Consider the following 26,179-nt stretch of genomic DNA (forward strand, 5'->3'; position numbering starts at 1 on the left):
GAGAAACACACTGCTGTCTCACTGACAATTCTCATCACATACCCGTGTGTTGTTTGTTAAAACCATACAAAAGCCGTAAAATAAGGTAAACAAAAATCAGAAAAAAGGGTAATTAAATACCAACAGTTTTATATACACATGAAAATGATCCAAATCGAACAGAATAAAATTACAGTAAAAGTACAGAATCAAGCAGGTGGATACAAAAATGTACAAAAGGCTATAGCAGCTATATGAACTCTGAAGGTGGTGGACAGGCTCCAGAAAGCTTTGAGCAGGGCAAAAACCAGAGTTATTGTATAATGTGTAGATACAGAATTCGGCGACAGTATTGTCATTAGGAGGACTCGCTATGTCTTACATGAACAGTATGTATGCCTCTTAAACCAACAGGTGGGTATTATGTGAACAAACAGTAACACATACACATCTGTTATGTTACATATGTTGCTTAAGAGGATTTTGTGACCTGATCCAAAGGCTGAAAGCATCATTTGTGAAAGTACTGTATGGAATTATAAGGGCTCACAACTGATCTGAACCTTTCCTCTCCCTAACCTCAACCTCTGCCTGAAAAAGACTGATTTTAAAATTAGGGCTATGTTGTTTTCTCCATTACACAGGGATGTGTAATATAGAACAATCACAAACAAGAGAGAACATTTTTTGGATAATTTCCCTCCCTGAAAAATATGAATAGTACTGCACTTACCGTAACTCCTAGGTCATGGTATGTGCATTTTACTGTGTAGCACCATTTCATGTTCTGATGGGAAGCATGTGAAAATACAAATGTCTTTGGCTACAGCAGTTTCTTATTTTGTATGTTAGCATTGTTGGTGTCATCTTACTTTTACTGCTTTTTATCTAAAGCCCAATCTCAGAGCAGCCCACAAACTGGTTCTATCCGCCATTAAAAACAGGAGTTGTGTTCATTTATACAAGTACAAACTCACAGTAAGAAAAGCCAAATAAATACTCAAACATCAGGAGTATATAAAATCCCACCATTCAATTAAATAATCCATACATCTTTGACGGAAATTTGAGTCAGATACATTTCTTCTCTAAAAAAGATTTGATTCATAAAAAAATCGAAATATAGAACAATACATTTACAGAGATTTTTGAAATCTAAAGATATGAAGTTTGCAGTCTGAGGACATCAGAGGCCCTTCACCTCCCACAGCAGGATCTCATTATAAGCTACAGTGAAGAGAAGAGACCCAGAGGGAGAGAAGTGACACGACTGCAGTGAGTCGCTGTGCTGCACAAAGTCCTGGAACCTGCCGCCGGTCGACTCGATCAACTTCAGCACTCTCTCTGAAATGATTTGAAACAGAGAGATGAATTAATTAAAACATTCTTAGTATAACACAACTTTTTTTTCAATGAATCATCAAAGAAAAAGAAGATGACAGTTTACCTTTTGATCCCACAGCTATCAGTTGACTCTTACAGGAAAGGCTAAAGCATGTGGCCCAGTGAGGCAGGGCAATCTTTTTTATTATCTGTGAAAACAAACACAATGAATAAGAATACACAAACATGTTTACCAGGGACATCCACCCCATGGATTGTATATAAGACTGGTTTATGAAGCCCAAAGACAACAGTCACCATATTGGAATGGAAATGCCATCTGCATCTAACTTTTGATCAAGCTAGTAACGGGTAAATACAGGCGTTTAGCCTCCTTGCAAACAGCTACAAAACCCACCTGTCATCAAAACAGTAGTATTATAACCCCCCCTCCACCTGTACAGTCGTTATGGGCTCTAATTGGGATTCCTCAGCTTTTGCAGCTAGCCTCAAGTAGACACCCAAGCCACTGCAGTTATTTGCACTTCTACATTGGGTTCATTTTTTAACACCAGAACTTGATCCAGGTACAGAAAAAAACAGTCCTAGAGTTGTGGAAAGGAGGGGTGAGGTGGGGAGGGGTTTATACCTGTTTTTTAGCCAGGCTGTAAAAGGACAGCTCTTTCTCCACTCCATAGCCCGTGTAGACCACCAGGCTGGGGTCTGTGGGGCAGAAGGCAGCCAGACTCGGAGGTGGGCTGTCATCCTATTTAAAAAAAAACAAACACATTTTATAAATATCAGGTGCAATATGGTGAAGCATGGAATGAGCTTGACAATTTTTGTCCAGACATTAAAATAGGTGACATCATATTTATAAAAAAAGGTTGTTACTACTCATTACTCAGACTTAGTGCTCAGTTAGAAATTTTCCTCAGAAGAGACAACAAAATAACTGAAGCTGTGATCTTCTGCATCAAAAATAATAATACCAATAAAGCTAAATCTGAAAATATTAAACGATTGCAACTAGTATATCTGCAAGTCTTTAAAGAACGAGAACATTTGGAGTGAAATTCATAGTATTTACAAAGCACGACTACTTAAAAAAACAGACAGTACCCCGATGTAAGACGGAGCAGGAAATGTCAGCCAGTCCAGCAAATCACACTTGTCCTTCATCCAATCAGCAGCCCACACGCTGACACGTCTGTCATCAGTTGCAGCCAACCACATCTCAATTCCCTCCAGTCCAAAATCCTTACACTGAGAATTACAAGTTAACAGCTTCAGACAAGAAAACATGTCATTAAATGTCAAAGAAAGAACATTCTGGGGCGCGCTGGTGGCGCAGTGGCAGGGCGCGCGTCTCATGTGTTGAGACTCTCGTCTCGAGCGGTAGGCCCGGGTTCGCTTCCACCCGTGGCCCCTTTCCGCATGTCATTCCCCGCTCTCTCTCCCTGGTTTCCAACTCTATCCACTGTCCTCTCTCTGCATTAAAGGCACAAAAAAGCCCAAAAAAAGAAAGAACATTCTTTTTCCTGTGTGTAAATAGGACCACATGAGATTTGTAACCATGTGTGCTGCAGCAGTGGAGAGCTGGTAAAAAGAAACATTTCAGACAATTCTCAAAATTGTAGGTGTTGGCAGAAAAATTGTCAAGAGTGCTTTTTACACGAGGGTGCTACTTCATTTCATTCCATAATGTGGGGACGAGATGAATGTTGCCTATTAGGGTTAAGTGAAACCCCCTTCACCGGTTTATCGTGCAGCCTCTTGAAAGGGATACTTCACCCATTTGCATTAAGCTTTGTATCATTAGAAACCTGGTAGTATTTTTGAATGGTCGTGCATCTCTCCCTCATTTCCCCCTGAGATGTGAAATCTTTGTATTTCTGAGTCTGAAAAGGATCTTCCAGTGACGCAAAATGACGATTTTTGCGTCATTGGAAGCTGATGCGGTTAGTGGGGTGAAATTACAACGCTAGTTCCTCATATTTTACGACTGAACTACAGACCAATCACAGATCAGTGGATGGGACCTCACTCCCAGAATCTAAACTTAACGTCCACCATATTGCTTGGAAGCTATAATAACAGGCTCTATGGAGAAAGCTGATAATGGCGCAAAAATATAAATATAGCAGCGAGACGGCTGCTTGCAGACAGGCCAGTCTTGTGTTTTGGCAGCTGCTGGTTAAATTTCTACTGCTATACTGTATATTATGGAGAAACTGTAATGATCGAATTTCCCTCTGGGATTAATAAAGAATTTCTGATTCTGAAATAGGGGACCTTAGTGAGAGTGGCTTGCGGTGCTGTGCATTCTGGGATTTGGTGTCTTTCATCAACATGAGCCAAAAAGACACTTTCTACCTTTTCTCGGCCAAGAAGGCACCAACTTCAAAATGTATTTCACATTCTACTACATATATGACCCAATGTCAATACAGATTCATGTTTCAACAGGTGAAGTATCCCTTAAAGCACTCTTTAAGCTTCTCTCCTTGATCTGATTCAGTGAGCTGACCTGTTCATTCACACACTGGATGGAGGTTATCGTTGCTCCTTTGTGGTCCCTGATGACACGAACTGTTGCTCCATTCACAGGGCTGCTGACAACTACAAGACCATTCTTCCCAGCTGAAAGGATCATATGACCTATAGGGGTCAGAAGAAGATATAAAATTTATTTAGTACACATAGAAGAATACATCAAATAGGATTACAAAATATAAAAGGTGTGCCAGGAGAGGCCAAGAAGCCAACAGGCTTATACAAGTGACCTCACCTCTGAAGAGACAAATAAAAAAAAATAAAAAAAATGAAACTGAATGAAACATAAAAGCTCAAATAGAACATCAGCAGATTGGATCACTGGTCTTTGAATGTGATGGAAAGTTCTCCTTCTCACTACTTAACACTGCGCTAACCTTTGCAATAATACTCCAGATGCAGACAAACACAGATGACATACCGTTGGCAGAGTACTGGACAGCAGTTACAGCCACATTATGAGGCTGCAGCTTCATTGCCATCTCAGAGGAGGCAAGTCTGAAGATCCTCAGGGTGCCATCGCTGTACCCTGCAGCCACACACATGCTGTCCTTATTGCAAGAAGGGCTCCAGCATATACATCCACAGGCCTGACGCACACAGAAAAACATAAAAGATATATATTTTTAAAGGGTGTATTTACAAAATAAATGGTTCCTTCAGTTTATAGTGAATCTACCACTGCTCATTAAGAATACTCTCTCAGTGTGTCCTCACCTGGTTGAGCACCTGGAACTGCACCACCAGCTCGTTGCTGAGAGCCGACCAAACCCTCACACTGCCGTCCTCACTGCAGGTGGCAAAATGTCTCTCGTCAGAGCTGAACACCACGTCGTTCACCTGGAAAGCAGAGAGGAGAAGAGGCAGAGGATGAAGCCTGCTGAGACAACACTGAATGAACACAAACAGTAAGCCATCAACCCTGGAACCCCCAGGTTTAATGTGAGCAGCGTGACCCTCATGTCTGGGAATATGAGTATGCTCTGAACGATGGTTAGAGGGATACAAAAAATGATATAGCAGCTATTAATCAGTGTCTCTACAAAACATTTTATACAAGGGTGAAAAAGACAACAACATACAATTAAGTAGGATAAAAAATGTAATGAAGAAATAAAAAGACAAATGTATTAAATCACCAAAAATTATGAAGAAAGCGATTCATAAAAAGCATTAAGTTCTTCATTTACAAGTTGGAAATACAAAGTAATAATAAGCAAGTCTTTATTCTTTACACAGAGCTTTGTGAGTCATGCAGCCTTGATGACATAAACTGAATTATGTGATCTCAGACAGTGTGTGTGTGTGTGTGTGTATATATATATATATATATTATTGCTTTTTGTGCCTTTATTATAGAGAAATTATAGTGGATAGAGTCGGAAATCAGACAAAGAAGTCATTTAGGGAAACCTTTCCGATAGAACAGGACAGCTGTCATTACCCATGTAATGGATGTGTAACCCAAGATTCCTTCAAGTGTTTGTGTCAGCGTCTGTCTACGAACCTCAACAGTCTGCTGCCATTTTATCATCTGAAGAATAATTTCAAAATAAGATAGCTGACACGCAGATGCAAACAGACCTGTATCGGTTTCCCAAATCTAACGATAGAAATGTTATATTTTCTTACTACATGGAAACCAGTACATGTGGACATGGATACAGTCAAACCATGCCATCAACACATGAAGATTTTTTCTGGTATATTTTAACTGTTTTCAGACTTCTAATAAAAACTGCTGTTCAATGTCTTCTAATGAACAAGGTACTAATTTGTGTATTTTTGCAGAGCCCACACTGGTACCTTGTTCTTGTGCCCGCTGACCAGCCGGGTGTTAGTGTTGTCACACCAGTTGATGTACCAGAGGGTTCCCGCTGTGGTGCCGACTATGCCCATGTCCATTGTGTTATCGAATGCTGCACTGACCACAGTCCCATCTAGCATGATCTCCTGCTTCAACACCACCATGGTCCCACTGCAGATCAGACACAGGCAACAAAAGAAGATACCATTATCAAATGTGAACGTGACGACATGAGGCTGAGCGAGTTATAAATCCTCATTCTTAACTGTGTCACATGCAAATACTATTTGTGTTCCTTGATACATGGCTGAGACTCATGTCTTGCAGAACTGAATTTTTCTAAATTATATTAATGTTTTTAATTATGCTTCGTCCTCACTCATTGCTAAAATACTTGAAAGACATTGAAACTTTTTTTTGCCGATATCCCAATATGGGGTTGTTTAGACATGGTGTCATTACATAGTTTGTCCAGTTTATAATTCTGTCAGCACTGTCTGCAGCACAAGAATTGGTTTAAAATGTATAAAAATTTCAAACATTGTTTAATAAAAGGTTATTATTTTTATATATTTAAATAGTACTATGTGTGCTGATGATGATGGTCTCCATATTATTGATGATGATGATGGTTGTGACGATTGTTTTTGTTTGATAACGATGACTTATAAGATGGTTTCTATACTGATTAGAGCTCTCAAGAACTGCCCTCAATGTTGTGCTTTGCCTCTGGTCACTTCCTGTCAGCACCTGTGTGTCCAATCAGACTCAAAGCTGATCGTTTGCTCTTACTGACATTGTTCCCTTTTTTTCTAGATCCTTGCTTGTGTTGTACTTACTCTCTGATATACGTCACTTTGGATAAAAGCGTCTGCTGAGTAAATTGTAGAATTGTAGAATTGTGTGCTCTATCCACATAGAAAAGGTCTGATTTACTTCCAGGTTAGAAATACATCATAAAAGGCATGTAATAAATCTGAGATCCTTTTCCAAGTCGAGCTCAGAAATACTGGTTATTTTGCATTGTACAAATGTAAAACAATAGCTGCAGTGGATAAAAATATGGACATTTTAAATTAAAAAAGATTAATTGTGGAGAAAATCATGCTCAACTCCCTAACAGTGAATAACAACTGGAATCAAGAATAAATGTCTAAAACAAAAATGATAAGGACAGTGCTCCAAACTGTACTTTGTAATTGCCATGTGGACGTTTTCAAAAAGATGTTCTTCTTCAGTGTGTAACAGGCAATTTTCACAATCATACACAGGTGGGACTGATTATACATGTCTAAAAAAAGGTACCAGTCTCCAACACAAACCTGTACATCACAGAGGTAGTAAACAAGTAGCATCAGTTAACCTTTCCCCCTCAATGAAAAACAGTAGATGTGATGGTGTGTGGTGGAGACTGGATTTTAACTGGTACCTCTTTTGGACCCACTTGTGTGTGATTGTGAAAATTGCCTGTTACACATTTAAGAAGAGCGTCTGTTTGAAATTTCAACAAGGCAATACAAAGTACAGTTTGGAGCGCTGTTCTAAATAACAAGATGATAGAAGAAGATACTTGACCTTGTTTACCTATCTATTATGTCTCTCTCTCCCCCCCGTCTTCAGAAATAGTCATTGACATGAACAATGTGGATGTCACTGTGTGCTACTTTGACTAAACAGACTCAGAATAGAATAATATCTAAATTAAACATATTTTAGGAAAAGAAGCTGCAGCTAAAAAAAGACTTAGAAGAAAAAAAAAAAAGAAAATCAGTTTTAGACCTGTCTTCTCCATTGCAGACCTTTTCCCGAGGCTTCACACCGAGAGCAGCTCCTACCTCCCACAGTCGCAACCAGCAGGTGTTGCTGCCTGTCAACAGACGGTTCCCTCGACACAGCAGCACACCTACACCAGGAAACCAAATGAGTCCAGTTACTCACATGCCAAAGAGGGAAATCTAAAGCAACCTGACAAAGTGGAATAAAGAAAAGCATCTCCTCACTTCAATACAAGTAACTAGAATTGATATTTTTCTATTAATTCATTAAAAGTGTTAAGCTTTTAAGAGAGCCCCCCTCATTGCCATTATTTTTTACTTATTTGTATACTTTCTGTGTTGTGGTAATCCAGGGGAGAGAGATGATTCAATCTTTGTTTGCCCCTTTTGTCTGCTGTTTTCATCCCTTCTTTTGAAATGTATTGTATAAGGAATTATGTATATGATATAATGCATATGATTCTCCTCTCCTGTATATTTGTGTTATCTTGGTTTTCCCTTATTGTAAGTGACAATATTTAACATAAATAATAAAAAAAATTGATCACAAAAAAAGAAAAAAGAAAAAGTGTTAAGCTTTAAAACATCATTATCCAACTAAAACGCAGACTCTAATCTACAGAGGTCCCATTTGTACCAATCTCGCCCTCATCAGCCTCCCAAGTCATGAAGCAGCGTTGTGTAGTAACGTCCCAGACACAAACATGTCCGTGATTGGTTGCAGTGAAAAGGAAGGAGTCCATGTGGTAGCACAGAGCCGTCAGCTCCACATCACCCATCTCCACTGGCGCTCTCACCCTCTGCACCTACAAAGGGAGAAGGAATGGTTCAGACTTATGACACAAAGCAAACAGAAGTTTGACCCAATCGAAATGCAAACAGAGTTTTGATTTGCCTACATAGAGATCAGTGACATTAGTGATACATTTCAGTAGTGTGTTTGGGATGTCATTTACCTTGAGGTCTACATCAGAGCCGTGGGTGTGGATGATGCAGAAATAAGCCCCTTGGCTGCCCACACAGGCTAGCTGACTGGCTGTTGAGGGGCTGAAGGCCACGTCATGGATCGGTCCTGATACAGTCACGCAGGACATCAGCTGGAAGGTCTTACTGTTCCAGAGAGCTACTTTGGGGTCGGAGAAATCTCCTATGGATCATTAGGAAGAATCAGGAGTAACAGAATCATATCGATGACCTTATCAGAGTTATTTGTCTGTGTTGTTCAAAACAGTTCTGACTGATCCACTTCTACTGACCAACAGAGATAAAGAAGCGATCATTCGTAGAGAAAGCCAGACTCTGCACTGCCCCCTTGTGGTAGGAGATGGTTTTATGACAGGTTCCATTTGGTAAGTCCCAAATGCGGATGACACTCCTGGTACCGTTACTGCCTCCTGCTGCTGATGCCAATGTCTGGAAGAGAGGTAACACAGGCGGGTGTGGAAAACCATCATCCTAACTTCTTATTCCCAAAGGCACAGAACTTACAGAAACCACGCAAATACGATGTTCATTCATCATCCAGGATTTCTTTAACTACATGATTGTTAAATTTGACTTTTTCCTTAAGACTGAACTGACCTCTGTTTTACCCACTGGATGAGGCAAAGCCATGAGTTCAAATTGAACCAGTTACTTTCAAGCACCCACACTTTGGCCATTTATAATCCAAACGTATTACAAACATTGTTTTAGAGAGTAGACTCATCAGCCCCTCCCACACAAAGGGCTCACACAGCTCTGTCCAAAGAAGAGGTACAATCAAGTGTGGAAGTGCATCCATCACCTTCTCACACCTGAGCTTTTCTCCTGGTGAAAATGTACTTAATACTGTTCAATTCGCTGGATCACTTTTTTGTTCCCAAGGTAGCAATGTCTTGTGGTGACTAACAAGAAATAGCAGAAAGAGCTTATTACAACCCCTACTGAGAAAACCTGCTAAATCCAGTTTGTTCTATTCTGATCGAGAGTTCCTCATTATTTGCTGTGATGTTCTCCATGAATGTGTAAGAATATATTCTCATTGAGTTTCAGACATTTAAATCACCTTTTTTACAAAGTTGTACTTTTTTGGCTAGGCACAGTATTATTCAATGATAACAAAATATTTGTTACTTACAACTCTACTTCTATGAGATGAAAATATGAGATCACAAAGGGAAATCCAAACTGTATGTACATACAACCAGACAGACAACATGATGCACAATCGAGGACCACAAAGGACGTTTGAAGACGATAACATGAGCTCTTTTCTTTACAGCCAAATAATGCCCCTTATTCACTGTAGTATACCTGTAAAGTATGAACTATGACAAGTACCTGTGCATCATTTGTGAATGTGAGGCAAGAGATCTCCTCACTATGGCCCTGCAAGTGTCTCTGACTTCCTGTATGAAGGTACTCCACCACCACCAAACAACTGCATGAATATGCAAACAGACCTGCAACAGACATCAAGTACTGTATGAAACAAAACAAACAAGCAGAGTTTCTAGTTCTAAGTTTCTACTCTGATTTTCACTCTTCAGTTTGAAGCTACAGTATTAAGAGTATTACATGAATAAGAATTCATTTGTTAATTCAGTGTCCACACTATGGAGGAGATCTTAAACTTTACCAGAAAGAGAGTAAACACTGAACATAAGCTGTTAAGTGAGTCTAAGATCATGACCTGATAAGTTGTGTTTACAGAAATGTTGTTAAGCAGTTGATGCATTCGCATATGTTTTAGGCTGGTACATGCTTTTTTAACGTATAAACATTTAAACTTCACCGCTACAACCACCAAGTAGTTGCATTTGAAAACATGTTGTAATTTTCTAATTACCCTGCTCAGGGCTCCACACCATGTTTCCACGTCCATTGCCGTTGTAGCCAATGACTGCCTTCAGCTGTATGCCCTCCTGTCCTTTTAGGGGAGCTACAGCAGCCTGAAGATGTGAAAACATTAAGACAAGAGAGCAAACTAACTAACGAACTCACAGAATACTCTGATCTATAAAGGGCTCTTTACCTGATCGTGAGTGGAGGTGTTAAAACGAGGGAAGAAGTGTCGGTAACAATCTGGTCGTACTGGCTTCTTCTCTTTCAAGTCAACTAAATGACAATATTGGATTTAGCAGAAATAGATTTCGCCCATCCCAACCATAAAAAGGAGAAAAAGGCAACATATTTCTGAAATGTACTGTTATTGCTAAACAATGCAATAGTGGACTGACCAATATTTTTTAGACTGGTATTTAGAGGAGCTAGGTCGACCAGCTCTGTGACTTTGAGGAAGGACACAGCAGCTCTGGATTGGGAGGAAGGACCTGATCCAGTGGCTGCGACTTGAAAGTTTGGAATGTTTGGGGCTTCATCACAAATAGACACGGACCCCAAACCTGCAAGTAGAAACACCATGAGAGAAAATATAACCTCAAGTCTCTGTGCTCATTAAAGACCTTTGTTACACCCACTAGCAACAAATGTTTGCCTTTTTGACACAAAGGGTTGTGGATCAATCTAGGTGAAGAGCTTGCTCCCTTTTGAGGGGGCTGCTGATTCTTCTTTGAGTTCCAAAGAAAGGTTTTTAATTTATTAATGTGAACCCTGATCTGAAACAATTCAAGCATCACAAAAACGTGTGAAAATGCAAAAAAAAAAAACAAATGACAAAAGGGACTTCTCAGGTGACTGTGATCCACACTTTGTCACCAACTAAAGCACAGTATTCTTTTACTTTGATTACTGAAAGAATATTTGTCATTGTACAATATACTATATTAATCAATACTATAACTCTATCGATATGTTGCATGATCTAAAGTCTACTAACCACTGAATAGTGAAAAAAAACAGTCTTACAAATGAATGATTAATAAAAAAAATAAAAATATCAGAAAACAAGGAAACTCAAAAGTGCTTGTTGATAATATTTTAAGGGCTTTGAGGCATTGCCGGTACACTTAAAACAACTTAATCACAACATTTAAGATGCAAATACTTCTGTACTAGCTGATCTTTAAGCTTCTGAAACTGTGAGAACTTGTCAAGTGATTGAAACGAAGCAGATTCATGTTTAGACAACTTTCTAAATGTCAGTTTTAAAAGCTTATGATGAAGTGAAAATAGATGTATATAACATGTGCTGGAGGTTCATCTAAATAAAAACAGGGAACTTACCTCCCTCACCCGCCTGGTCTATTGTGCTGCTGTCTAGTTGTGGTGGAAGCGAGGAGGGGAGAGGTGCTGTCTGTCGAGGCATCCCATTGGACATCTGAACTGTACTCTCTTTAGCTTCTGGTTGATCTGTGACATGACAAAACAAGAACATGTAAACAGAGTAACTATGACAGGATTGTGTCTATGTACTCTAAATGAAGTTACCTGATTTAGGAACTGAGATGGAGCTCATTCTGAGAGGTGAACTGTGAGTAAAAAGAGTGTATAAGACATAATACATATTTGAAGTCTCACATCGTAAACACAGAAATAGATAGATTAAATTACCAACTGTCGGCCAAAGGGTCTGCAGGATGTGCCAGGAAGTCCCAAAGGAAGATGGCGTCTCCCACTGAGACCACCCCCAGTTGGTCAGGGGTGAAGCTCACCTGACGGATGGGCTGACTGTGGCCGATGAACATCTGAAGATTTCCCCCAGAATGGAAACTCAGTTCAGAAACATACTTTTCAGTTCACTGCTGTCACACAATGAACTACTGTTACTCCTACTTACATGAAGACAATGAAACACTTATATATATATATATATATATATCTGTTTAACAGTAAAAAGACATGCTTGTGGAGCAGAAACAATGAATCTATAAAGTCATTCATCAATCAACAGAAATGAACAACACTTTGATAAATGCAAATGGTTTGTAGTTTTCACGCAACATTTTAACCAATCCACTTTTTGCAGCTTCTTAGATGTTTGACATTTGTTGCTTTAATTATCTTCTATTATAGCTAACTAAGTATCAAAATCAGAAAAACTGGGTTTTGGACTCCCATCAGTCAGAACACACAGAACATTTAAATGTGTCACTTTTGCCCCTTGAGAAACCATGAGGGCATTTTTGAATGAAAGGATGTTTAAACTGTGATTTATGTTTTAATTGACCAAATTGAACACACATTAAACTGCATTCAGTGACATAAACAACTAGATACTACTTTGCCTCATACAGTATAACGTACATTTAAAGGTCATGAAGGGGCAACAAGCACTTTTGTATTCTTCAAAAGAAAACCTAAAATCCAGAAGACACAAATTCTACCTGTGAGTTTATATCCAGCAGCATGTTATAATCCCAAACTTTCACAGCATTGTGTCCAGCAGTCAGCAGGAATCGGGCGTCCTCGCTCACAGCCAGGGATGAGCATTCGTGTTTGTGCACTTTAGACACCTCTCAGGACACGAGACATTCAGTCAGAAAGCACAGGAACAAAGACACTGTACTCTTTACAGGTACATTTGACATTTTTAGTACTTTTTAAAGATCATGTAAGGTTTAGAAGTTCAGCAGTGTTACCTCCCGAAGCAGACGACCCGTCTTGGTGCTGACCCAGAGGATTTTATTCGAAGAAATGGCGACCAGTAAGTGTTCGGTGGAGGCCGGAGAGAAGCGGACCTTCAGTGCAGAATCAACACGAGGGCTGTCTACGTCCAGAATACTCACATCCACTAGGAGCAACTACACAGAGGGGGAGTGGGTTGATATGAAGACTTCATAAAAAACAGTCAGACTTTAAGATCTAGAACAAAATGATTCTCCAAAACTAAGATGATGTCATGAACATATTTGGGCAAAATGGGAAAGTTAAAGGCTTTATATGTGATTTTTTGATCCAGTAGATGTCGCCCTTGAGCACCAGCATGAAACCAAAATAACTTGCGCTGCATTGTTGTGTTAGCATGCTAATGCTAGTGATCTTTATTATGCTCGTATCTTCACACTGCATGTAAATTTACCTGAAATGAGCGTGATCTAGAAACACAGTTAAGCAGTGAGTACAGTATGTTATTCTTCTTTTCTCTTGTCCCTCAATTAAACAACTTTTATACACGAGGGGAGGAGTCAGCCGGCCGTCCTGACGATGTAAACAAACTGAAAACAGGACTCTGAAAACATCACAGACAGTGGGACTATTACTACTACTACTACTACAGTGTTACACCCATTGTAGACAGTCATGACTCACAGAGTTATTTTCAGAGGATATACTTGATTTCTATAATCACATATAAAGCCTTTAAAAACATAGTTCATCTAGTGAACACCTTCACTACAGGGTAACAGTGCCTCACCACATCATAACTCAAGTGAAATGAGATCCTAATGTACCCCGAGCAATGTGACAAACTGTGGGTACTAAAAGGAGACAAGTGTGCAACACACCTCATCCAGAGACCGTGAGTCAGCGATGGTGATGATGTACTCAGAGGGACCCACAAAAGCCAGACAGCGGCTGTCACTGCTCACTGTAAGAGCGTCTGGAGCGCGCTCAGTGCCTCGCGCCACCACATTACCTATTCAATCAGGTACACAATCAATCCAGGGACATTCATGTTGAAAACAGCAGTCTGATATGACAGTATGCCTGCGCTTTAAAACAGTAATCAAATCGTTAATAACATTTAGGAAAATATTTCATTACGGTGTTTAACCTCCTATATCTTACAATATAACAGACAATGAATTCATATTAACTGGAGGGGTGATTGTGTTTTGGGTGTGTTTTTTTCTACATACAAGCAACTCGGATCACATCATGTTCTTCCTCAGAGGCATTGTAAAGTGCCAGAGACCCCTGAGAGTCAGCACTGTACATGAACTCCCCATCCGGTGAGAAGGCAAGACCCACTATTTCACCTCTGTGCTGCCTGAAACATACACACATATACTTTAATACAAAAAGTGTCAACAGCACAAAATGCAAAAAAAAACCTGACACAGTAAATGCTATGCAAGTGCTGTTATGGTAAATTTATAGTGTACCTAAGGCTGTGTATGTGTTTACAACGTATGAAATCCTTTCTATCCGTGCAACATAATGAGCTCAGACAGCCAGTAAACCTGAGGCTAAAGTGTTGTGGAAACTGTCTTTTTTTTTATTTTTTAAAGATTTATTTTGGGCTTTTTTGTGCCTTTAATTCAGAGAGAGGACAGTGGATAGAGTCTGAAACCAGGGAGAGAGAGCGGGGAATGACATGCGGAAAGGGGCCACGGGTGGAAGCGAACCCGGGCCTACCGCTCAAGACGAGAGTCTCAACACATGGGATGCGTGCCCTGCCACTGCGCCACCAGCGCGCCCCGAAACTGTCTTTTTACAGTGATATTTTAAATATTTATTTTTGTTTCCACACAAACATTTTTCTATAGAAAATATTTGCAGCAGCAGGTGGAGCTGGTCCTGGAGTTTAGTGAAGACGTACTTGTGCTCAGCCAGCAGCTTTGCACTGGAAATGTCAAAGACTCTGACGATGCCGGAGCTGAAGCCACAAATGAAGACCTGCTCACTAGGATGGAAGGCCACTGAGCAGGGACTGTCCTCTGACACAAAGTCATACAGCTAGAAAAAAGAAACGACAACAGACATTCTATGAAACGGCAAAAAGAAAATGATAATCCATATACAGTACATGGGTGTGTTAATGTCAGTAGAAGGAATCACATCAGCCTCTTAAACGATTTAATCTAATCATTTACTGATTTAGTTTTAAGCTGTGTGGTAAGGTGCATTAAACAATTAAAAAGTCTTGGTTTTGTCAGTGACAGTTATGTGTACCATTTGTTCATTTCTGACTTTGTAGACACTGAGAGCTACACATTATCATATACAAATGTTTCAAAGGGTTCTGTTTTTCTGTGAAGATTACATCATCTGAAAACTTGAAAAAATATCTACACATTAAAGAAGGAAGGATAGCTGCCAAAAACGCCAGTGCTCTAGTGAATACCAGAAATTGAGAGGACATTTTGCAACAAAATATGTCTTGAAAATCTGGAAAAATGTATCCATGACTTAATAATGTGTTGGACTACAATCTTACTGCGAAAACTCAGAGTTTGCTGTTTTCATCGACCAGAGTCTTTAGTCTGTTTAAATTTGAAACTTGTAAAGTGTTTTTATAAGTATAGGCAGGAGTGTTAGTTGTCAAGGGAGATATATAAATTCTAATCTTTCCTTCTGACATCCGGTGAATATTTAATAATACAGCATTTATATATTAGGATCTGATCATTGAGAGGTGATAACAGCTGCTGAAAGCGAGGAAATGACTCGTTGTCTAACCTGCTGTAAGGAATCCATATTCCAAATGCGAACCGTGCCATCAGAAGAGGCTGTTGTCAGATGTCGACGGAGGCCATCCAAACTGAAGCCAAGCACGGAGTCTGTATGTGACCTCATCAGTGTGCTGTATCCTCTGCCTCTGACGTCAAGGAATCCCAGGTTACCTGAAGATGTGGCTGCCAGGACTTGAAGGCTGTCTGATGAGACTGACACTAGGCTCACAGGTCCCTCATGCTCTGGGAAAAAAAAAAGTTAGTCTGAGGGGGTATGAGTGGAAGTACACAAGTGTGAGGATAGCTGATAAAAAAAAAAGGGGGTGGGGGGGGGTGGGGGGGTGATTGGTTCTACCATTTTAAACTTATTTAACTAAAATGGAGCAAATGGAAAATGGTTCTTGTGCAGAGAATCATTCAACATTTTATTTTAGGGTTTAATAATCAAATCTGTTTTCTTTGTATGTTGCAAGATTTATAAAGATTAGATCCAAGCTGCTGAGGTGAAAGCAAACTTCAAAATTTATGAGATTTTATTCTACAGGTAGAAAAGGAGAGGAGATGTGGATGGTTATTTGAAAGCCAGCTTATGTCACATATGATAACACTGGATATATGATCTGTCTATATGTCTGTTAATATGCACCACACTAACCAGGACACATGACACTAGAGAACTGGAACATTAACATTGATGGAAAAAAACATTGCATAGCTTCCTGTGGAGCGGGAACAGTCAGCTACTGTTTATGTCGCTGCAGGGAAATATTATGCTGCATCCTGTTGTCCCTACCGGCTTCCAGGAAAACAGCAGAAAAATCAAGGGGCCAGAGACGCAGGAAGCCATCTTCAGACCCGGTGGCACAGAATGAAGAGGACACACTGATGCTGTTGATGGCGATTCCTGGACCTAGGACCCACACAGAGACATACAACTTGAAGTCTTCACCCGCTGTTTTACCCCTCATACAACCCCTGGTTTTACTAGATTCTAAAAAAATAATCTTTTTCTCTACAATCAATTCCAAACACACCATTATTAAAAGTCAGTTTCTCCCTGCGGTTTGAGTGCTGCTGCTGTGCAGGGAGTAGCCTCCTCACATTTCTGATAACAACTCTGCTGTAGTCGATCTCAAAGATGTGGCCGCTCCGACTGCTGGCAAATCTGTAGAAAGAAAGCGACAGCAGGTAAAACTACTTATAAGGTTTTCAAAGCTTTTGAAGCTGAACCGGAATGTTTCATTTACTCACAGTGTTCGCTCATCAAGATTGTGGCTGCCTTCCTCAAAGGCCACATCTGTGAAGTCCATTGAGTGGCATTCACCCAGGCTGACTGGACAGGAACGCAGCGTCCCATTTCGCACTCTCCACAGGCGAATATTGTCTCGACCACATGACACCATCCTGAAACAATTACAGTCACCGATTAAACATGGTCAAAGATATCTTTTTTTTTTTTTTTATGTAGTTTGAAGCTCATTTCATTCCTTTTTTCCTGCAGCTAAAATTATTTCACCTCCCTCACTGTCTCCCTGAGGCCTTCTACATGTATCTGCACACAGATTACCCGACAAAGCAAAGTGAAAGAGGACTGAAATGTGACAAATTTATATGATAAACAAAAATCTTCATTACATAAAGTATGTTTGTGAAAATACATTTCTATCCCATGTATGATAAAAAAAAACCTCTAACATGACAAGAATCAATAAGTGTGAAGTGTTGCTTGTGTGGATCATTTGGATCACCATTATTCCATTCAAAGGGGCAGATCAACACTTGGTCTACAGATGGTTAGACATATGCACAAACATGAAATAATATCTGATATGATATAATACACCACGACACAGAGAGGAGAGGTTACCTTGTCTCATCAAAGAACGCAACCTTTATGGTGTTGATGTCCACATCGGTGTGAGCTTTGGCGAGGGTGGTCACCTCTCCACCTTTACTAACATTCAAAGTGCTCCACACCACCACCATCTGTGAGAAACAAGAAACAGACACAGTCACAGGGTGTTTGCAGAGTGTTTTCATAATGCTTCCATGGGTTGTAATAATAGTAATAATAATTTATATCTTTATTGATCCCGCAAGGGGAAATTCAGTTTTTACACTCTGTCTAATGAACATGCTACACAAACATAGGCCGAAATACACAAACAGGATGCGATGGACATGCACTAATGGAGAGGTCTCAGAGTGAGGGGGCTGACCACAGTGGGCCCTCCTGTGCTGGAGGGGGGGTTAGGTGCCTTGTTCAGGGGCACCTCGGCAGTGCTCAGGAAGTGGACTGACATCTCTCCAGCTACCAGACCAATTTCCAGATTTAGTCTGTGCTGGGACTTGAACTGGCGACCCTCCGATTCCCATCCCAAGTCCCTACAGACTGAGCTACTGCCATCCCAATTGTCAAATCAATGAAGACATTTTCACAACTTTCTTGTCTTTCCTAAAGTTGAAAATCAAGCCCTTAGGTCCACCCTAACCTAATCCAGACCTCTACTCCTGGATTCTGAGGGAAACGTTGTATTTGTGGCTCTTACATTTTTATTGTGTCTGTCCTTTCCCACTCCACAGAGAATACTGCCACTGTATGAGAAGCTTAAAATGTTAAAAAGAACAAAATGACAAGATTAGTGCACGTTACAAATGTTAAACCTCCATGGATTTGGAAATAATTGTGAGAACACAAGGACATGCAGTTGTTACCTAAGAGATGAAAAGGAATGAGCATGAGTCCGAAACATAGCCAGACAGTTTCCTTTGTGGTAGTTCCATACTCGGACCACACTGTGGTTGCCAGACTGTGCTGAGGCCAGAATTGTTGTGTTGCCATCAAAAGCCAGAGCAGAAACCTAAGAGAGAAAATAAAACATGTAATGTTGACACCAGAAAATGTTATCTAGTCACTGAATGCATCTGTATAATGTGAATGACCAAAGCAGCGACACCTCAAAGCTTATTTACCTTATCAGTGTGGCCGATAAAAAACCTCTGCTGGTTAGAGGATATCATCATAGAGATGATGATTGCATGACATGGATACACCACAGCATCTCCTGATTTGGTCCACAGGGCCTACAGTGGAATAAATTGCCCACATTAGACTTCTAGTTCCTTTTTTCAGGCTAAATCAAAATAAATCCGGATTCCGCTAAGAATTAAAAATGATAGCTGATAGACTCAAAATCAGCATACACATTTAGTCGTTGCTCCTCCAAAGCCGATGACTCGATTGAGCCTGAGAATTGGGTCTGGAAGCAGCTTCTAACAAGAAGAGAAGAAAAAAGGAAATGACAAAGACATTTAATTTAACAGAGTAAACAGTCATGTATGAAGCAGTGACTGAAAAGGCTTAGGCAGAAGAAAACTGCTTTTAAAAGCCTATCTTACATATATCTTTAAAGCACAATTAGGAACTAATGTTAAAAATGAATAACAAATTAGTTCTGAATCACCACAAACTATCAGAAAGCAGCATAACATCATAGAAAACAGGAAAAAACGGCTCAAGTGAAGAGTGGGTTTATGAGCACATATCAGCATCTCATATTACAGAATAACTGAGGAGAACTCATTAGTTATAGTTTGACTTCCTGTTTTCATTAGAGTCTTTTTTCAATGTTCTTTCTGCATCTGTTGTTTTTGGTTGTTGTGTAGTTAGACTGAAATGGCATCTTACTATCAGACATGTCAGAGTTCATTTTGCCCTTACTAAAAACTAAAAAATACTTAAAAAAGGAGTTTTAGAGCCTTTCAAGAAATAGCTCAGAAGCCGTTTTTATTTCTCCCTGAGCTGTCATCTCTTCTTACCTGCTGTCTGGTTTCTTTGGACGATGACAGATGGACAGGATGTGGAACAGGAGTGCACTCAAACTGAAAACATAATAAGATAAACAGCCCACTAAATTGTACATGAAAGCATCATGGGTTCAAGAAAATTGCAGAGTACAAAGTAAGATTTAAAAAAAAAAAAAAACAAGAGAGGTGTGGTTTATCCTATTTTTAGTTCAATGTACAATTTAATCAAGTCATCACCTCTTCTTCACTTTCCTCCCTGTGTGCACTGCAGACATCCTCAGCATGCACGTACACATGAACGCCCTCATCACCGGCTTCACAGGACGGGCATGATGTGAGGTGGTGTGAATCTGAGCATGTGGACTCTAGCTGGTTCTCGTCACCATTATGGTAAAGCCACTCATTCTCCTTGTGAGTGGAAACTACACCCAGCTCGGGTATTTTAGTCACCATGGGGGCTTGGTTGCTTGGCAGCTGAGAAGAGAGATGGAGAAAAAATAGCAAACGCCCACAAAGCCATAATTGCAATGGAAAGGCTCAATCTCTATCATCTGACACATTTACAGAGGGAAGGTTGAAGTGGATGTTATAAGCTCACTGATTTAGGGGTGGTGATCTGTTGGATAAGAGACACACGGTCCTGAACAGGTTTGCTGAGGTTGACAGAGCAGGACTCCTTTCTAGTAGAGTTTCTAGTTTTGGAGAGACATCCTAAAAAAATAAAGGGATGTTAAAGTTGATCATATATTCACACCTTCTTGTTTTGATCACCAAAAAGTGAAAGCTTAAAGAAAACAGCTCTGACCCCTCTTATTTGTGCTGATGGTACAGAAGTTATTTCATTAAATTCTCCAATGAATCTTATTTATTTTGATGGACAAGAGAAAAATACAAAAACATGAAGGTCAACATGAAATAAATGATACAAGAACAATCTGTTTCTAGTGTTGGAGGAAGTCAAAAGAAAAAATAAGGACATTGTATGCAAGGACAGTAAGCACGCTTTGAACATTTGATCAGAGTAATGAGAACAGTGTGATATAACTTACTAGAATCAGGCCTGGAATCATCCTTTTGAATAGAGTCAAAAGGTAATTTTGTCCCCTCTGATGGAAATCTATTAGAGTAGGACAAGAGAGGACACAGTTCCTAGTAAAGAGTCCACCCATTATATAATGGAGATGTGATGATTTCGAATAAAGCAGGCTGTAGGTGAGGTTACAGTACCTGATGTATTCATAGACGTCATGCCAGGAGCCTCCCTTTGGAACAGGGAAGGACATTTCTCTGGGTATTGGACCTGTTCCATCAGAAGAAGACAGACCCATCAGCTTGGCTTCACTGAAGGACACTCCTGTTGGAAGAGTTGCAATGCCACACACACACACACACACACACACACACACACACACACACACACACACACACACACACACACACACACACACACACACACACACACACACACACACACACACACACACACACACACACACACACACACACACACACACACACACACACACACACACACACACACACACACACACACACACACACACACACACACACACACACACACACACACACACACACACACACACACACACACACACACACACACACACACACACACACACACACACACACACACACACACACACACACACACACACACACACACACACACACACGGTTGTTTTTTTTTTTTCTTCAGAAAAAGGATTGACTGTGACTGACGTAGAATTAAGAAATAATGCAGGATTGGACCTTCAACAGGGTTGTTTCCAGCATCAGTACAAAACAGACTGAAAAAAAACTACAACGACTCGACTTTAAACCACTTAATAACAAGTGTCCACAAACTGCACTTATCTCCATCCAAGGACATCAAGGGCCCATTTCAGTAAGCAGGTTTTGTGCTAACTCAGAGTCAGTTAACCCTGACATGAGGGAAACTCTGGGTTATCGTTTTCAGATGGGGAGGTCACTCAAACCCGAGAAAGAGGGGTAACTCCAGCCTGTTTCAGAGGGAGAGGTTACTTTACCTCAGTAAAGTCAATTACTATGGTAACTGAGTCTGTGAACCTAACCTGGTCGGTAGCAGGTTTTCTTTAGGGAACCCCCGAGTTGCTCTCTGACTACGCCCTCTTTTAGAGCCAGAAATGCCGTTTCATTTCCTCACTCTTTCTTCGGTCCGTATCACGCCGTGTTTGTGAAGATTCACCGTTTGTTTGAATAAAAATCCAGTTTGTTTTAATATGATATGTTAGGGTGGCAATAGCCTACTACAGCGCATAAATGAACTTTTTTGTCAAACATGGCATGTATTTTAGTCGAGGAGCCTCGAGATGAAGGGGCTGCATTACTCCTCAGGGAATTAGAGCCTACATTTACTGTACGTTGGGAGATGTTCATTTAATTAGGGTTAATTAATCAACTAAACAGGATAAAAGGTGAGAGGACATTTAGCCTATGTGTGTGAATACAGCATTATGTTGGAGATAAAGATAATGCACATTCAAATAGACACTGAATGAAGTTCCCGTTGTTTAATATGTTAAAGATGATTAAAATACCACCATGAGCCTAGTTTGTTCTTATATTTCATTTTGAGCTTTTTAAAGTTGCTTTTCTTCTGCTGGATTTCATCTTAATGAAAATAAATTGTATAGGTTTAATACAATTCCACCAGTTTGGACCTGCAATATTATAATTCTGATTAAATATTAAATTAATAGACTTTATGTGCTGACGCGATAGCTGTTTTCTCTTACACCACTTTTCTCTCCTTTGCGCTGCTGCAGTGTTACTTTTTTTTCTTAAAACCTGTTCATATTCGCTGTAGCCTATGGCCACATGAAGATGTGGGCTATATTTCGAGATGGTTAAAGTAGGAGGAGCTCTTTTTTGTCACCTGTGGCCATGGTGAATCATTAACGTTGGCTTTTTATCTGGTGAACGTGCTGAACACCGAGTGAACCTACTCAGAGCTGATTTAACAAACTCAAATCTGCTGATCTGGAACCAAAAACTCAGTTTCCTGCCTGACGGTAAATCAACTCAGAGCTCAGGGTTAGACTGAGAGTTTGTTTAACCTTCTTTCAGAAACGGGCCCCAGTGATGAGCAGCTGACGACAAAGAACAGCAGATACAAAAAACATGGCGCTGAAAACATTCGACTGCACAGAGCATAAATTGCATAAAATGGAGATAATAAAAGATATAACTTTATTTGTAAAGCACTTTTTAAAAACAAGGGTTTACAAAGTGCTTTGACACTTGCAGAAGAATATATAACAACAAAGCATAAGAACCCAAACAACAACAAAGCACAACGACAACGAAGCAACCCACGGATGAGACGCGCGACAAACAACAGCAAACAAAAACAAAACAAAAACCCCAACTAACATCAGAACCCAAACATCATCAGAATTCAGGCAGCAAGGGAACCCAGGAGACTTAGTTTGAGAAAAAAAGAGTGGACTGAGGATGAGAGAAGTAAATTATTTCAGATGTGCATATGTGAAAACGGTTACTGTACAGTGAGGGGTCTGCACAAGAGAACCTCCTCATTACCTGAAGAGATCCAAAAGGTTTATTTAAAGTTTAGAAAAAAAGTTCAGAAAAAAAGAATGGCGGACCAATGTCAAAACTCAATAAGGACCAAGGAATATCTTATAACCATTTTGTAGTATGGAATTTAAAAATGTATCCCAAAAGTTGAATAAAAGAAATAGCTTACATTTCTTCTGTAAATGTTTATCATTAGATAGCTAGGTTGTACAAAGGAAAAAATATCCTTTTTTATTTTTCTTGATGTTAGCCCACAATGAGTATTTTAACAAAGGGAGGCATAGTAAGCTGTAGTTAACATTCTTTTCATTTTTGTGCAGAAATATTGTAATAGTTTCATATATTAATGACTAAATGATGTTGTATGATTGATTATATTGTAAATTGAAGAAGTGTTTAACTATAATGCATTTTATTATGTAAGGTGTTGCATACATTTGCCCCCCCTCAACCATAACATTAAAATGAATTAACATTACCCTTCTGACAGTGTCAACAAATGAAAAATGACTAATACACTAATAAAAGTAGAACTCATGGCAGAGATGTCAACATCTTATAAAGCGCAATGAGAGTATGTGTTTTTGAATAATTCTCATATATATAAAAAGAGTCCTGCCTCCTTGACAGTCTGATTGATATCACATTCCACTTAAGTTGTAATGTGGAAAAAAAAAAAGGTTTCCTCTTAAAGGGCTGAAGGCGCTCTCAGTAATCTGCTTTACATTTCACAAAGAGAGATGGAGGATTGAAAATGGCTTCAAGATAAACTGGACTCTTAACTACTTACACAAAGTAGGCATATATTTTTAGACAGACACAAAAACTGACTTATTTTTGCCCTTAAAAGAAGAGCATAAGTTTCCTTCATCATGTGGATGTGATGTGTACATGTGATGTCTGTGAATATAAAATAAAAGAAAGAAAAAGTAACCTGTGTTTAGGGGGAATAAAACGTCATCATCAAAGTCTCACCTGGATCTAGCAGCAGGTCGCTGGTAAACATGTTTTTCACGGCCATGTTGGCGCAAAGCTTGATGCTCTTCAAGTTACTGTAGCGGCGGTCGAGGTAGACAGACAGCGTGTACTGAAGATCCAGCATCAGACAAGTCCACTGCACGGACGAGGGAGCCGGGCCAACTAAACCTGCATATTTCAACAAAAATACTGCCAGAACTGAAGCAAAACATTTCAGAATATTTACATATAAATAAGTAGGTATGGTTGTATAGAATGTGTTTTACCATGTCTTGCTGATTTGGCTGAGCTTTCATAGACTGAATCCTTTGCAGCTCCGCACAGGAAAGGAAACTGAAGCCAGGTGGCTGTGGACTTGAACTCTTTAAACATGTTGGAGAAAGAGATACGGACCACCTGACCCTCCTGTATGTTAAAGCACCGAGAGAGATGGGAAATAAATATATTATTTTTCATTTGGTTATAATTTCAGAGGAAATAAACCTCCAAACACACCATGAAAGAGATATTTACATCCAGTCTAGTTCAGTTCTAAAATGCCTAAGCACATGTACCGGTAAGTCCTGAGCCTAACTATTGTAATTTAGCTAAAAGAAAAAATGATTTGCCAAATAAAGACGAACCTAAAAACATAAATAAAGGGAATAATTGGTTGTTGTTGTTGTCGCATGAGAGCATGTATAGTTCTCGCTCCCACATGGGAATTTTGGTTTTAATTAGATTGAAATGCAGACATTAAAAAAACATTTGTGGATTAGTCCTGTTATTTTAAAACCAACTTCAGTCACAGAAAATAAAATGATGTGGTAAATGACAGATTGTTTAAACACCTCTGCAGAAACATCCAGGTGAACCACAAAGTATTTTCCAGGTGTGGGCCTGAAGAGAAGGTAGACGTAGCGTCCTGTCAGCGCCAGAGACTGGTTGCTGTTTTTTGGTATTAGGATGTAGCTGTTGGCAGGAACCGGACCCCTGATGTGGAACACTGAACACTTCAGTGCCTTGCTCTGAGGACATTCATGGAAAGAGGACAACAATGTAAAGTAGCTATGATCTGAATTGATTACAGTTAGAAATATACTAGATGTAGAATAAAATAGAATAGAATTGTTGTATTGTTCTTAAGTTGGATAGAAAGGAGAGTTTTTTAATAATTATTAGATCACATTCAAGCCTCTAGCTGTGTTTTACATTCAAAAGATAGTCTTTTTAGTTAGTTTTAAAATGTCCCAATTATAGTGTATTAAAGTTACCGTGCATGACGACACATCCCCCTCTTTTGCCGACCTTTTCCAGTCTTCTATCCTGACATGTTTGAATATGTTGACATAAGGATGCTGCCAACCTGCCAAGTCAAAACAGGGTTCATGTATGTTGTTTCAAGTTATGGCGTCCATTTGTCTGTCACTATAGTTGTACAATTCCATTCATCTGCACCTAGCGAGCTTAATTTAACAATTCTAAGTCAATTCTACCTTTAGAGGCCATCGGGAAATCCACCTGTTGTTGTCTCAATCCTGCAAAAAACTTACTGAAGCTCGGAAAGCTGGTGTGCACTACAGAGATTAGCTAACAAACTGACAGCTACTTAAACGAGCAGGAAAGCTCATTCTCCGTTTCCCATAACAAAAAAAACAATAAAACATTAAGTTTCACATTGTCATGAGAGGCGAGTGTATCTCCATTTATCCCAGAGACCGAGTAATAAGTTGACTGTGCTTGTTGTGGTAGTTGTCTCCTTCCCGCTCCAACCTCCGCCGTTGCCAACGACACTTATGACGTCTATGCGCTGCTTTCGTAAGGGCTTCTGGGTAATGACGTTTTCTGACTAAAAGGAAAACTTTTCCAAAAAAAGCATTTTGGGCGGAAATAAAAAGGGCTAACAAACTATCCACCAAAGATATGTTGAAAGAGTACGCTGCATCTATTTCTTGGGCAGATTAACCTAATATTTTGATATTCTCAACCTTGTTTAACCTGTTAACTGTGTTGTGGTTTACTGTAATTTTTCACAACATAAATTACACTGAAAAATAAATTACCAGGCTTGTCTTGTTTTACTCCTTGCATCACATATTAAAAGAAGCCATGTAATC

General features: G+C 39.6%; 1 protein-coding gene across 1 annotated transcript; it reads right to left on the reverse strand.

Annotated features, from left to right (window-relative positions):
- Positions 1 to 112: 112 nt before the first annotated feature.
- wdr90 (WD repeat domain 90) lies at positions 113 to 25,851 on the reverse strand. The gene is made up of 43 exons (XM_020637512.3): positions 25,559 to 25,851; positions 25,337 to 25,428; positions 24,914 to 25,090; positions 24,350 to 24,488; positions 24,081 to 24,251; positions 20,754 to 20,880; positions 20,576 to 20,643; positions 20,125 to 20,237; positions 19,764 to 20,000; positions 19,539 to 19,601; positions 18,924 to 18,992; positions 18,693 to 18,803; positions 18,435 to 18,580; positions 18,269 to 18,326; positions 17,587 to 17,705; positions 16,971 to 17,123; positions 16,754 to 16,884; positions 16,513 to 16,629; positions 15,727 to 15,962; positions 14,867 to 15,003; positions 14,184 to 14,314; positions 13,830 to 13,960; positions 12,963 to 13,124; positions 12,708 to 12,836; positions 11,935 to 12,068; positions 11,812 to 11,852; positions 11,608 to 11,733; positions 10,662 to 10,826; positions 10,457 to 10,539; positions 10,271 to 10,373; positions 9,763 to 9,884; positions 8,697 to 8,853; positions 8,397 to 8,587; positions 8,078 to 8,246; positions 7,445 to 7,568; positions 5,665 to 5,836; positions 4,576 to 4,698; positions 4,280 to 4,448; positions 3,833 to 3,963; positions 2,425 to 2,568; positions 1,952 to 2,068; positions 1,427 to 1,511; positions 113 to 1,323 (listed from the first exon to the last, which is right to left on the reverse strand). The coding sequence occupies exons 1-43, from the start codon at positions 25,569 to 25,571 to the stop codon at positions 1,166 to 1,168; spliced, it is 5,544 nt and encodes a 1,847-aa protein (XP_020493168.2). The 5' UTR covers positions 25,572 to 25,851; the 3' UTR covers positions 113 to 1,165.
- Positions 25,852 to 26,179: the final 328 nt, after the last annotated feature.

Source organism: Labrus bergylta, chromosome 21 (assembly GCF_963930695.1).
Source record: "Labrus bergylta chromosome 21, fLabBer1.1, whole genome shotgun sequence".
Taxonomy (NCBI): Eukaryota; Metazoa; Chordata; class Actinopteri; order Labriformes; family Labridae; genus Labrus; species Labrus bergylta.